Below are 14,805 nucleotides of genomic sequence, written 5' to 3' on the forward strand. Positions count from 1 at the left end.
AGAAAGAGAATTGTCGGCAGTCTAAAGTCTATTAGGAAAATCCAACCTCTGCCAGCATTTTCATTCCGGAAAAATTAGCTTTTGATGCCTGTTTACTGATTATCAGATTCAGCTAAAAAGTAACTTCTCCAGAAATCACTAATAGCAGGAATGAAAAGGAATTCCTTCTCAAATAACAACAGGAACATACTGAAAATAAGCATCCAACTGAGAAATCAGAGACTCCGAGTCCACTGTAAATTTTAAAGATACACACACAGAGGCCAAACTTCTATTCATTTGACAAACGAAACCATGAGGACATCATTCACCACAACATTTTACACAAGGGTTATAGCATAAGTATTATGCTCTATGAAACATGGAATTAACCCTAAACCAATGAACTGTCTTAGCTTTGTCTCATCACTGGCAGCAAGCCTGCTTCTCGATTTTCGAATCCTTTTAGATTTTCGAGAGCCCTTCTTCAAAAAGCCGCAGCTATAGCTCGCTTTCTCTGCTTATTAGGCACTCTTGCTTATTTGGCACTTCATTGACGCCAAACTTTCGTTTCGGATGCCAATTTTCAGGTACATGAATCCGGAGCTTCCTCTAATGTTTCTCCTTCATTACACCGCATCCTTGTATTCTGCTAGAAAAATAAACAAGGAAAAGAAAAAGAAAAGAAAAGCCGCAAGAAGGAGAAGATAAAGATAACACTACTCTGATAAACAGGAAGTTTCAGCTTGTTAGAAGCATCTAGTAGTGTCCAATGGCAGATAGTACAAAAGAATCTGAGTTTATTATAGAAGCGACAAATATTTGATGAGATAGTGAAAAGGAATTGATAACCATCACTAATTATCTATCACTACATAAAACAGTAATGAGACTGTCCCATTGATACAAAACTTAGGAACTTGACTCACTTCACCTGCTATGTCTCCTTTTCTTGATTGCTTCCTCTTCTTCCCTGATGTATAGAACGTATTTTTGCTGACGATACAAAGGACAGCAGCATATCAATATGTACATGATCAAAAAAAAAATTACGAAGGACAGCAGCATATCAATATGTACATGATAAAAAAAAAAAAATTAGCTACACCTGATACCTAAAACAATCCCTTCTGATTAAGTCAAACCAGAAAAACCAATGTTAATGTTGCACCTTTTTGTTGGCTGCTGTTCCTGCAGAATGAAGAAAATCCAGAGTGTTGTGTCTCTGCAAACAATATATTTTTGGATAGTAGAAGAACTTTATCCCACATTCATAAGCACGACTTAAATGTGCGCTCGAGCATAATTTGTTTATGCATGTCACATGCTGGTGGGACTGAAATTCGTCCATTTCATTTCAAAGAGATTCACACATTTATATACTTTTGTATATATGGCTCTCTTTTTCAAAGAGATAAACTGTGTGAGACTAAAATACACTATGCAGATGAGGGTTTGAAAGTACGTGCACCCAACAACAAAACTTAAATTGACATTCTAAACACTCTACCAAACACAATAAGTGCTGTTTTTTTATCTTGAAGCGTTCTAGACCTTATAGTTTTTCATTATTACAAGTACGATAGTAATGACAACTAACCTATAAGTTATTCGCTCTTTTAGTCTGACAATCGGTAAAAATGAATTCAAATAACCTTAGGGACCTAGAACTTGTTACTTCCTATCAATTTCTTGTACGTAAACCACAAACGAATTAAGAGAGATTAAAAGTAGTGAATTCCACTTGTATCTACCACTGTTAAACATTTGCCACTACTAGAGCTTATACCTCGGTGAAAGTTCAAAGGGTTCTGAAAGAACATCCAAAAGCTGCATATAGGTTTAGTAGAATATGAACTAAGAATAACGTTTCTGTTTGTCTGTATGTAATTAGAATTCCCTTCTTTAGATACCTCAAAAACATGTTCAGAAATAAAAACTAATAGAAATTTTCTTATTGGCCAAGTACATTATAGATATTAACACGTAAGAAGAAAATTTGTACAAAAATCAGAGCGAATTTTCAGACAACATGGACAAAGACAGTGCTCCAAAGAGTAAATAATGCATTACCTTCTAGAGCTAACAGGATCCTGAGAATTTCTTACTATTTAATACACTAAAGAGCAGAAAAATATAAGGTGAACTTGGCCGAAAATGTTAGCTCTTGGTGTTAAGAACGGCCTAAATTATCTTGAACAAATCCAACTAAATTTCGAATAGGGAGGATAAAGAGATTAGAATGGAGAGCAAAGCGGATAACTGGTTATTGGATGGTCAAATAACTAATATAGTAGTGCCACGGATGTCTCACATGTATTGCAAAATACAGTTCACAAGTTAGCTTTGTATATGCACAACTAGTTTTTTGTATATCTTGAGTAACAGAACTGTATAGTAAGAATATCAACTTGATTAACTAATACACTATTCTTCTTCGCAATAAGACCATTTCCAGTTTGTTGTCCATGAAATGTTTTGGATCCAAGTGATGTAAGATTTTAAATACTATATCAGTGAACCTCATCAAATGCCCTAGGTAAAACACAATTGGGACTGAACAATCTCTCAGAGATTGTTATATAAAGAAATCTTGATTACGAGTGAAAACAATTTGTATGCATAATAATAATTTTCATTCCTAAGGAAAGCCAGGAAAGAATTTGCATCTATCTGGATTTTGGACCAGGACCTTAATTGGGTAATGCCAACATTGATGAGAGAGAAAGGAATTTAAGCAAAATTCAGATCCAAGTATTGTATATATACGCGCTTCCTAAAGAATAACAATTTAACAAAATTACTGAAAAGCTCTAATTGCTCATAGTTTGTCCTGATCTATAATATATCAATGCTGCATATTCCCTAAACATGTCTATTTAAAAGTTTATGAATGGAAACTACTAAAACTCTAACATGCCATTACATGTGTGTCAGACAAATACTTATACAACCCTTAGGGGACCATATATGCATGAAACTTTGTAGTTGTAATATGTCATTATCAGAGCCATAACTAATCCATTTTCATCTCTAATTAGACCATAGGATCAATAGCTAGTCCATAGTGCCACACCTATGGTAATTCATAGTAGAGTTGGACAAATTGATATATCCAAAAGTATTATCAGAGATAAGAATTTCATAAAAGAAGCTATTTTGGAAGCTTGGATGTAACATAAGCTTCTGTATGAAGAAATAATGATTGCATGCTCCAAAAAAAGGCAACATTATATGTACAAATGCTAAAACCATTTTCATCGAATACAATATAAATGAGTTACTAGAATTTCAAATGATAGTATAAATCTAGATTTTTCAACCCTTGGGCTCAAAGCAAATAGAATAAATAAGGCAAGCCAGAGTTGGAGGGGGATATAACACAATACGGATATTGATGAAGACTATAAAGTTCATTGACAGCAAATACCAGTACTTAAATGCATTTGATAACTCATGGCTTAACATACTAGCGCCTGTGGTGCTTCAGTGAGATTAATCTGTTGGACATTATTTTGTACAGAAATCTCAAGTCAAAAGTATGAAAAATTATCCTGGCTTTGTTTCAATTCGGAAAATGTAAGTTCAGTCGACGACAAAAGCTCAAAAAATAAGCTTTCACAGAGAATGGTTATCCTTGTTGTCGTCCAAGTCAGTCGAGTGTCCGCCGCAAGCCTTCTTGGCAGCTTCTGCAAGAGATAATTGGAGCTCATCATGCATGTCTGACTTCTTAAAATCCAACGAAGAAGCAATCACAGATGAGCCGACCTGTTGACTTTTCCTTCCTTCCAGTAATTGCTTCACATTCTGGTTTGAACAAAAAAAAGAAGATAGAAGAAACTAAATCAACTCTCAAGCTACAAAGAATAAAAGACCATATTAAGAAACCGATGAATATTTTCAATTCACCTAAGCATTATTTTTCAATCCATAACTCCCGGATGCTCATGCCCGAATCAAGTGTGCAAAAGATTATCCATTTAGTAGTAGTTTTCTACCCAGAGGTTCAGTCAACTAAATATAAACTGTGACAGAAACAACTAGTAATAGCACAATCTCCAATTTCGATCGGAAATTACTCACGGTCGCATAACAAATTACTTGCAAGTATATAGAAAACACAAAATTTATTGGTTATGAAGTATTTAAAGATGACTTTTGGTCTTCTACATTAACACCTACCACCGCAAATCTAATTAAGAAAAATTAGATGCGAAATGCGAACAAAATTTATAATCAATGTCTCAATTCTACTATGGGAGAAATACAAAACGATAAAAAAAATCATGCACTGTGCTTCAGGGATTAGGCTCGACCTGCAGCAGTGCCGGGTCGAACTTGGGGATTCCGATCTGGCCGACGGTGAGCGCGCCGCAGAAATTGCCGAGGAGCGCGGCGTCGGGCACGGGCAGGCCCCACATCAGCCCGGCGGCGAGCCCTCCCAAGAAGCTGTCGCCGGCGCCCGTGGGATCGACCTGGACGGCGGGGAACGGCGGCACGCGCAGCTCCCCTTCCCTCGTGTAGATCCGGCACCCGTTCTCGCCCTCGGTGACGACGACGCAGCAGCGCCGCCGCGCCTCCTCGACGCCGACGAAGGGGGCTTCCTCGGAGGACGCTTTGAGGAGGGCGATCCGGGGGAGGAGGCGGAAGAAGGGGGTGGCGCGGAGCGGGACGAGGCCGACGGCGCCGTCGGCGGGGTCGAAGGAGCGGATGAGGCCCTGGACGTCGACGAAGGTGACGTCGCAGGCGCCGACGATGCACTCGAGAGTCTCCGGCAGGATCTCGCCGGCGACGCCGACGGCGAGGCCGAGGGAGAAGCGGGCGTCCGGGAGGTCGGAAGGGAAGATCGGATCGCAGGCACGGACTCGGCGGAGGAGGCGGCGATCGTGGTGGCGGGAGTGGAAGTGGGCGTGGAAGAGGGTGGTGGGGGAGGGGGAGGAGAGGAGGCGGGAGCGGGGGACGGAGTGGGCGAAGTCTGGGCCGACCTTGGCGACGTAGCGGGCGGGGGAAGGGGAGAGGAGGGCGTCGAGCACGTTGGACACGAAGGCGGCGGCGCCGCCCAGGGTCTCGCCGACGGCCGCGCCGTCGCGGAAGAGGACGTCGTGGCAGTAGTTGCCGACCACCACGCACCACCCCCGCGCGTCGCCATCGTCGTCGTCGACTTGCACCATCGTCGTCGTAAAAAAGGAGACTGTGGTAGTGGTATTGGTGGTGGTGGTGATGGTGATGGTGATGGTGATGGTGAAAGGAAAGAGAAGAGGGGAGGGAGAGGGAGAGGGAGAGGGAGAGGGAGGGGGAGGACGGAAGGGGGGGGGGTTCCTCTTCTGGCCATTACTGGCGTGCGCGAGCGATTAACTAGCGTGCGCGGCGGTGCGGGTTACGGACGCGTCGAGAAAAACTTTACAGAGGCCGCCGGCAACGTGGCTTTCAACGGCACCGCTTACGGCTCTGGCACGCGCCACTTGTAAACTTAGTGCTTCGATTCTGGCCAAAAATAAAATTTAGGCTTTGTTTTATTTCATATATATATATAATATATATATATATATATATATATATAATATATATGTAGGTCCAGCTATGGTGCTTTAAAAGCACCAAGCACTGTGCTTATAAGTTTTGGAGTTAGATCTACTCCTCGATCATTTTCAACATTAGATTATACTATTCGACTAACCACCCACTCAACCTGGAGGGCCCACATCATCCATAACCGATATACTCTTAATCCAATGTCTAAAAATTTACAAGCACCAATAACTTTGTACTTTAAAAGTATGGAGCTCAATATATAATATAATTATATATATATATATATGAGTCCGCTACTATACTCTTATGAGTTCGACCGTCTCTGGTACTCAATAAATTGTTTTCGATGATAGAGCCTTCCGAATTGACGATCCACACCGTAAACCATTATTTATAGCATTTATATCTAGAAATCAAATTTCATAATTTTTCGACATCATTTACCTTACGATCAAAAGCTCACAAAATTGACAATTTTAACGCCGTATGGGATACTTGCTAGTTTAACGGTGGACAAAGAATCGAATAGGTTGAATTTTTTGATAGAAAATTCTATCACTACCTAGATAAATCAATAACTCCGATCTTAAATTGAAGGATCCGATCATCCATTTTAGGACGTCGTTCGATTTTGACCGTTATTATCCCGCTTGAGGGACTTATTAGATTTCGAAAATACGAAATTTATTTTCTAGAAGTTTCAAACATCCTAGATCATGTTTAACGGAGTGGATCATCGATTCGGAAGCCCATCATCGAAAACAACTTATGATACTAGAACCCACTACTCATAAGAATATAATAGCCTTCTACTATATTAATAATAGATATTAATATATATATATATAGTTGAGCTAGAATACTATCGATAGCAAACGGGCTCCGTGGCCACCTATTTGTTTTCGATATAGTAGCCACGGAAGGGGGGGGGGTTTCCTCTTCTTGCCATACTGGCGTGCGCGAGCGATTAACTAGCGTGCGCGGGTGCGGGTTACGGAACGCGTCTGAGAAACTTTACAGAGGCCGCCGGCAACGTGTGCTTTCAGACGGCACCGGCTTACGGCTCTGGCACGCGCCACTTAGTAACTTAGTTGCTCGGATTCTGGCCAAAAATTAAAATTTAGGCTTTGTTTTATTTCATATATATATATAATATATATATATATATATATATATATATATATATGAGGTCCAGCTATGGTGCTTTAAAAGCACCAAGCACTTGGTGCTTATAAGTTTTTGGAGTTAGATCTACTCCTCGGATCATTTTCAACAATTAGATTATACTATTCGACTAACCACCCACTCAACCCTGGAGGGCCCACATCATCCTAACCGATATACTCTTAATCCAATGGCTAAAAATTTACAAGCACCAATAACTTTGTACTTTTAAAAGTATGGAGCTCAATTATATATATATAATTATATATATATATATGAGTCCGCTACTATACTCTTATGAGTTCGACCGTCTCTGTACTCAATAAATTGTTTTCGATGATAGAGCTTCCGAATTGACGATCCACACCGTTAAACATTATTTATAGCATTTAAAATTCTAGAAATCAAATTTCATAATTTTTCGACATCATTTACCTTACGATCAAAAGCTCACAAAATTGACAATTTTAACGGCCGTATGGGATACTTGCTAGTTTAACGGTGGAAAAGAATCGAATAGGTTGAATTTTTGATAGAAAATTCTATTCACTACCTAGATAAGATCAATAACTCCGATTTAAATTGAAGGATCCGATCATCCATTTTAGGACGTCGTTCGATTTTGACCGTTATTATGCCCGCTTGAGGGACTTATTATGATTTCGAAAAATACGAAATTTATTTTCTAGAAGTTTCAAACATCCTAGATCATGTTTAACGGAGTGGATCATCGATTCGGAAGCTCCATCATCGAAAACAACTTATGATACTAGAACCCACTACTCATAAGAATATAATAGCCTCTACTATATTATATAATATATATTAATATATATATATATAGTTGAGCTAGAATACTATCGATAGCAAACGGGCTCCGTTGCCACCTATTTGTTTTCGATGATAGAGCCTCCAAATCGACGATCGGCACCGTTGAACATGATCTATACCACTTGAAGTGTTAGAAATCAAATTTTAAATCTTTTCGACATCATTTGGCCTAATGATCAAAGGATTTCAAAATTTGTAATTTTAATGGTCGATATGAGGCGTTTTCTCGTTTAACGCATAAAGATATCCAAATCAATTGAATTTTGTTAGAAAATTCTTTAAACTATTTAAAATAGGATCTATAGTCTGATCTGATTACAAGACTCCTATCACATTTTAAAGAATATTTATTCAGCCGTTCATGTTTGTGTCCACTCGATGGATAAGAAACAATATCGAAAATGTATGAAATTTTGAATAGATCATGTTTAACGGTACCAATCGTCGATTTAGATGCTCTACATCGAAAACAAAGGTGGCAACGGAGCTCATTTGCTATCGATAGTATTCTATCTCAACTCTCTCTCTCCTCCCATCTCTCCTCTTTATATATATATACATATATATAATAATATATATAATATATAATATATATTTTTATTTATATATAATATATATATATATATAATACACACTCCTAAGGCCAATTGTGTAAAAAAAAAAAAAAAAAAAAAAAAAAAAAAAACTAAACTTCAAATACCACCATGTAATTGCATACTTTTTTTACTTAAATAATTTATCATTAAAGTATACTTATTAATTTAATATCCTGTGGTCTCATTGTTTTTCTTTTCGCCGTCCTCTCCGTTAACTTTTCGTTAAATCATATGCAAAAATTTCAGGTAGCTCACCTATAGTTTGTCGAATATTCACTTTAATACTCTTTAGTTTTAACTTTGTCACTGATTTAATGAAAAAAATCAATAAAGGGGTAACAAAACGAGAAAAATAAAACCACACTTTAAACCACAGTTACTAAAGTGAGAAAGTGCAAAACCACAAGAATAGTATTTGAAGTTTTTCTTTAAAAAAATTCACTAATTTTATATCTTTTATAAAAATAGATTATTTTTTAATTTTATAAAAATACATTGAATATTATAAAATTCTATTTTGAATATTCAAACACATGTCATAAAGTATACTGCTCAAAAAGTTCGGAGCGTGTGGAATGTCTAGTGTCAGAAAATTCGGCACGCATGTACTGTACTTCTGAGCGCCCGAATCTCTGAAGTGGGCGCTGGAAAGGTGGATTTTCAACAACTGGCTCAAGCTATAATGGGGGCTTTGTTCACTCATCCATTGACATTTAGAGCTTGTAAAATTCATAGTGTTCATACTTTTAGCTCTCTACTCTCTCTCTCAAGTTTGAGTGAAATTTTGTGATGAGATACAATGTAAAAGAGAGTGAAGAAAAGTGTAGAAAGTGTAATCTTGTTGAGAGAAGAAGCTTTTGGTGTAACGGTTTGATGTTTGACCAAAAAACATATCGAACAGTAAAAAGCCAACATTCTCTTGCGTTGAGAAGTTGGCGAGAATGTAGGCAAAGAGTTGAACCTCGAAACAAATCGGTCACGTACTTCGAGTTTGATTTTCTCTGATTTTTCTCTTTTCTTTTATCGTGGTTTTATCGATTTGTCTTTTATTATATTTTTATTTTAGAAAACTAATTCATCTCCCTTCTTAGGGTGCCATTTCAATCCTCACATGTTTCAAAACAGTATAACTTAGTCTCAACAATACAATTTCTATCTTATATGGTACAACTTAATTTCAAATAATTTTAAATATAAACATCGTCTCAAATAATATTACTTTGTCTCATAAAATTCTTCTTCTTTTTTCTTCTCTTCTTCGCCTTTCTGTAATGGCTACAGCACATTATGGCTTTATCAGAAGTAGAATTTTTTTTTCCCTTATAATATTCTCCTCTTTCTTTTTTTTTTCATCTTTCCCATCTTTTTTTGGTACTGCAGAGGGTATTTTCGCCTTCTGCATCCTTTTTTGCCACCCCGCTTCGACGCGCTCTCATTTCTCCTCCTCTTCAAATCTTGCAGCACCCTCATCACCATCCACAGTCATGCCCTCCGTCACAGCCTCACATAGGCAATCTTTGTCACATCTGAGCCTACGTCGCTGCCGTTGGCATTGACAGAGGTGTGGAAAAAAGAGGAGTGCAGCATCAAGAAGAAAGAGAGGAAGAAAAGACAAAAAAAATAGGAGATGAAAAGAGAGGAGAAAACTAAACAAGAGAGAACCAAAAGAGAAAGAAAAAATGATATTTTGATCACTGAAAAATTTTAATTTAATCTACAAAATCCGAAAAAAAAAATTTATCTTTATAAAAATATAAAATTGGTGAACTTTTCATGCAAATTGGCCAAATACTGAATTGGGTTATTTAGAGAGCCTACAACTTTCTTCTTATTATTATTCAGATAGCTAAGAATGAACTTCGTTTCACCCCAAATGTAAGATTTTTAAAAAAAATACATTGTATATTATAGAATCCTAGTTTGAATATTCAAACATTTCTTCTCTAAAAAAAATGATCAGCACAAAAACAAAAAATTATATTTTCTTTCTTTATAATATGGTTATGTATCGAATTATAGACTTAGCATTTTTCTAAATTAAAATTTACTTTACCTCAGAATAAAAAAATACGTTTAGAACAACAAAAATAAAAATTGCATGTTAAAAAATGCAAAATAAATTTTCTTCTCCATAATAAATTATTAAAAAAATATTCGACCAATTTGCATAAAAAATCTATTAGTTTTAAGCTTTTGCAAAAGGAAGCCGTCTTTTTGAATTTTGCAGATTCGGACCGAATTTTGAGAAAGATGACCAAACTATCCCTCTTTCAAAATGCATAAAAATTATATACTTTAAATGCCTAGAAAAACACAACTGCTAAGCCATTAAGTGTAAAATTTTTTGAAAATGACAACTGCTAAACCATAATTATATGTAACTTTCTCGTGAAACGAGAATTCTCATTCAAGACAAAATAAAAAAAATAAAGTATAATTAATATGATGAAAGAGTGCAACATTCTCTCAAATAGTGCAACATGCTCTTCCAAATAGTATAATATCTGTATAAATAGAGCAATATATGTATTAGTAATACACATTTTGTATTATTTTTACACTAAATTACGAATAGTATAGTACATTACGCGAAAATAATATAATATATTACAACATACTATAAAAATTATACAATATATGTATAAACGGTGCATATTTTATACTATTTGTACAGATATTTACACCATTTGTGTAAATGTTGCACTATTATGAGAGAATGTCGCACTATTTAGATATGTGTTGATCTCTTTCTTTTTGAAAATTAAATTTTATTGCATATTAAATAAAGTGTCAAATTTTTTGAAAATGACAAATGCTAAACATAATTACATGTACATTTCTCTTGAAACGAGAAATTTCATTCAAGACAAAATAAAAATAATAAATAATAATTAATAAAATAAAAAAGTACAATAATTTCTCAAATAGTGCAATATATGTATAAACGGTGCATATTTTATACTATTTGTACAGATATTTACACAATTTATGTAAACGTTGAACTATTATGAGAGAATGTTGCACCATTTAAATGTGTGTTGCACTCTTTCTTTTTTAAAATTAAATTTTATTGTATATTAAAAAAAGTGTCAAATTTTTTGAAAATGACAACTACAAGCCATAATTACATGTACTTTTCTCGTGAAACGAGAAACCTCATTCAAAACAAAATAAAAAGAATAAAATATAATTAATAAGATAAAAGAGTGCAACATACTCTCAAATAGTTCAATATGCTCTTCTAAATAGTGCAATATCTCAAATTATTAATACACATTTTGCATGATTTTTACATTAAATTACGTATAGTTTAGTATATTACGCGGAAAAAATATAGTATATGCAACAAATGCATTACGAATACATATAGGGCGTGTTTTTTTCGAAATCGGAATCGGAATCGGAATCAGAATCGAAATCGAAATAAGCTGGAATCGGAATTGGAATGACTCATTACCTAATTCTGTTTGATTCATCACCTGAATCGGAATCGGAATAAATCATTCCCATTGTCGGTGTTTGGTTCAAGTAGATATAAAAAACATAATCAAATTAATATACTAACTTTATCTTTATAATATATTAATTTAAATTCAAATTAAAAATTAAATATTAAAAATTTATATCAAAATTTTGAAATAATGTCAAAATTTTAAATTTTTTTTTTAAAAAAAATTAAACTTTAAAGTTGAGTGGATAATTCAAAATATAAAACTAAATTTTGATTTATTCAAATTCAAATTTAAAATTACAATTTAAATTTTAATTTGAATCCATAAATTTAATATAAGTTTTAAATAAAATTTGAACAAAATTTTATATAAATTAAAATTTAATTTAAATTGTAATTCATAAGTTAGATTTGAAATACTTGATTAAATTCTAATTTTTTAATTGAAGTTCAAATTAAAATTTAAAATTATATATTTAATTTCTAAATTTAAACTCATATTTTAATTAAAAAGTTGAAAAAATAAACTTAATCCAAATAAATATCCATTCCTTCCGGATTCAACTTCGAATCCGGCATCCTAGGCCGGATTGAAAAAAGAGGTGATTAGGGAATTCCCATTCCACTCGAGAATCGGAATCGGAATGGAACTCCCGCGTACCAAACACCCACAAATGGATTCGCCAATTCCGATTCCGATTACAGGGTGAAAAAGAAGCGAACCAAATGCATCCATAATATATTATTATTATATATAATATATGCAACATATGCATTACGAATATATATAATATATTATTATTATATATAATATATTATATTATTTTCGCATAATATAGTAAATTGTACGTAATTTAGTGTAAAAATCATGCAAAATATATATTAATAATGTATATGTTGCACTACTTATACCGATATTGTACTATTTGGAAGAGTATTATTGCATTATTTGAGAGGATGTTGCATTCTTTCATCTTATTAATTATTCTTTATTCTTTTTATTTTGTCTTAAATGAGATTTTTCGCTTCACAAGAAAGGTACATATAATTATCGCTTAGCATTTGTCATTTTCAAGAAATTTAACACTTTATTGAATATGCAATAAAATTTAATTTTCAAAAAGAAAGAGTGCAACACACATCTAAATGATGCAACATCCTCTCATAATAATGCAATATTTATACAAATGGTATAAATATTTGTACAATAGTGTAAAATATGCACCGTTTATATATATATTGCATAATTTTTATAATATATTGTAATATATTATTTTATTTTCGCGTAATATACTAAACTATACATAACTTAGTATGAAAATCATACAAAATATGTATTAACAATACATATGTTGCACTATTTATACATATATTGCACTATTTGAAAGAGTATGTTGCACTATTTAAGAAAATGTTGTACTCTTTTATCTTAATAATTATATTTTATTCTTTTAACTTTGTCTTAAATGAAGATTTTTGTTTCACAAGAAGGGTACATATAATTATGGCTTAACAGTTGTCATTTTTAAAAAATTTTATACTTAATGGCTTAATAGTTGTATTTTTTTAGGCATTTAAAATATATAATTTTTATGCATTTTGAAAGAGGATAGTTTGATCATCTTTCTGAAAATTCAATCCGAATGTGTAAAATTTAAAAAGACAACTTACTTTTAAAAAAATTCAAAACTAATAAATTTTTTATACAAATTGGCCAAAATATTCTTATAATTTTCGTTTAATCGACTGTGCCCTTAGAATGGTAGGGTGAGCAAATTTCAACCGAGAGTTTGAACACCCAAAATCATGATTACAATTGTACTTCTTCTGGGAAACTGTTTCGGCATCATTCTCTTTTCAATCTCCAGTTAAGTAGGAGTATATATTTTTCACAAAGATTTTTGTATTTTGACTTTTTTTAGAGGCTTAATTACATTATATTAAATTATATTTTAGTGTTATTTTTATTTATTATATTAATATTATTTTTAGGGTTAATTGCATACAGGTCCCCGCAAATATAGTGAATTATAAATATATTTATGTAAAGTTCAACATTCATAAGTTATTCATGTAAAAGCCCTAATATTTTCAGATATATCCCTCTGATTTGTTACCGTTAGAGAACCGATAGAAAACTGTTTATATTTCTAATTTTGCCCTCATAAATATGTCCCTCTAAAAGTTATAACAGTATAATACAAGAGGAGTAAAAATGTCAAAAATTAATTCAGATAAAGTATTTAACCTATGGTTAACTAAACTTTTCTAATGGCTTCTAACGGCAAGGACATATCTGAAAATATTAGAACTTTTGCACGGATAATTTATGAAAGTTAAACTTTATATAGGGATATATCTACAATTTTCAATTTCACATCTAGGTGTACCATTTAACAATGTATATTTGTGAGATCCCTGGTGTTTGACTGTAGAGGCTTGTCGACAGCTCTGGAGAGTGTCGGGACAAGTCTGAGTCGCGTTGGCGTCAAATAGACGTAAAACGGGCTCCGTGCGACGCGAGGGCGGCTTACCGCGAAGAATTCTGCAAACTGCAGCATTCTCTGCTTGCTGTACCGGTACAAGCAGAGTGGCTGTACCGGTACAACCATCGCGCAGAAGCTTAGCAGCTCTCGGGTTGGCTCTTGTACCGGTACAAGAGTCCGTGTACCGGTACAAGATGGTAGGTAGAGGGCTAAATGTGTAATTTTATCCCTCGTTTGTATCACCCCTCACTCCCCTCTATTTAGCTTCGTGTAGAGAGAGAGAGAGAGGTCTTCTAGCTGCACTCTCCATCTCTCTCACTCTCCCACCCGATTGGAAGCAAGGAAGGAGTTACTTGGAGTTTCGTCGCCGACGTCGCGCCGCGGGATCGTTCGAGCACGTATTTGACGCCGGGACTTTGCGAGGAGATCGAGCGAGCGTCAGCCATTGCGACTACAGCTGTTTGACGTCGCGCGCGAGTGTCGACGCTGTTGAGGTGGTGATCGGGCTGTCTCTTCTTTAGATTTTGGGGGGCCAATAAAATTTAAACTATTTTTCTCACTCGGTTAGTACTGTTTTGCTGAAATTCGGCCTGTCGACTGTGTCTATTTCAGTCGTTCTCCGCGTAGGAACTCGGATCGCGTCTGAGGCTTAGTTCGTGTAGATTCGGGACTTCGAGACGAATCCACGAAGCCTCACTTGCCAGATTTGGTAAGTTACCCGGATCGATATCCGTTCCTACTTCAACTGCTGTGAATTTCTGACTGA

General features: G+C 34.8%; 1 protein-coding gene across 3 annotated transcripts; it reads right to left on the minus strand.

Moving 5' to 3' along the window:
- Positions 262-5,274, minus strand: LOC109724975 (inositol 3-kinase). 3 transcript variants are annotated; one of them, XR_002220144.1, is made up of 4 exons: positions 4,296-5,274; positions 3,748-3,786; positions 1,095-3,668; positions 262-975 (listed from the first exon to the last, which is right to left on the minus strand). XR_002220144.1 is itself a non-coding variant. In XM_020253993.1 (3 exons), the coding sequence occupies exons 1-3, from the start codon at positions 5,148-5,150 to the stop codon at positions 3,513-3,515; spliced, it is 1,050 nt and encodes a 349-aa protein (XP_020109582.1). In that variant the 5' UTR covers positions 5,151-5,274; the 3' UTR covers positions 262-3,512. The 3 variants fall into 3 exon arrangements, 2 of the variants coding, with proteins under 2 accessions (XP_020109582.1, XP_020109583.1); XM_020253993.1 differs by having other exon boundaries at positions 262-3,668; XM_020253994.1 differs by having other exon boundaries at positions 262-3,786.

The sequence above is a fragment of the Ananas comosus genome, linkage group 19, assembly GCF_001540865.1.
Source record: "Ananas comosus cultivar F153 linkage group 19, ASM154086v1, whole genome shotgun sequence".
Lineage (NCBI taxonomy): Eukaryota > Viridiplantae > Streptophyta > Magnoliopsida > Poales > Bromeliaceae > Ananas > Ananas comosus.

Bases quoted from the DNA above. Each gene is read 5' to 3' on its own strand.
- LOC109724975 (XM_020253993.1), bottom strand. From the start codon at position 5,150: ATGGTGCAAGTCGACGACGACGATGGCGACGCGCGGGGGTGGTGCGTG. The intron at 3,787-4,295 runs GTCGAGCCTAAT...TGTTCAAACCAG, and splicing joins TCGACCCGGCACTGCTGCAG to AATGTGAAGCAATTACTGGA. The intron at 3,669-3,747 runs GTCGGCTCATCT...TATCTCTTGCAG, and splicing joins AAGGAAGGAAAAGTCAACAG to AAGCTGCCAAGAAGGCTTGC.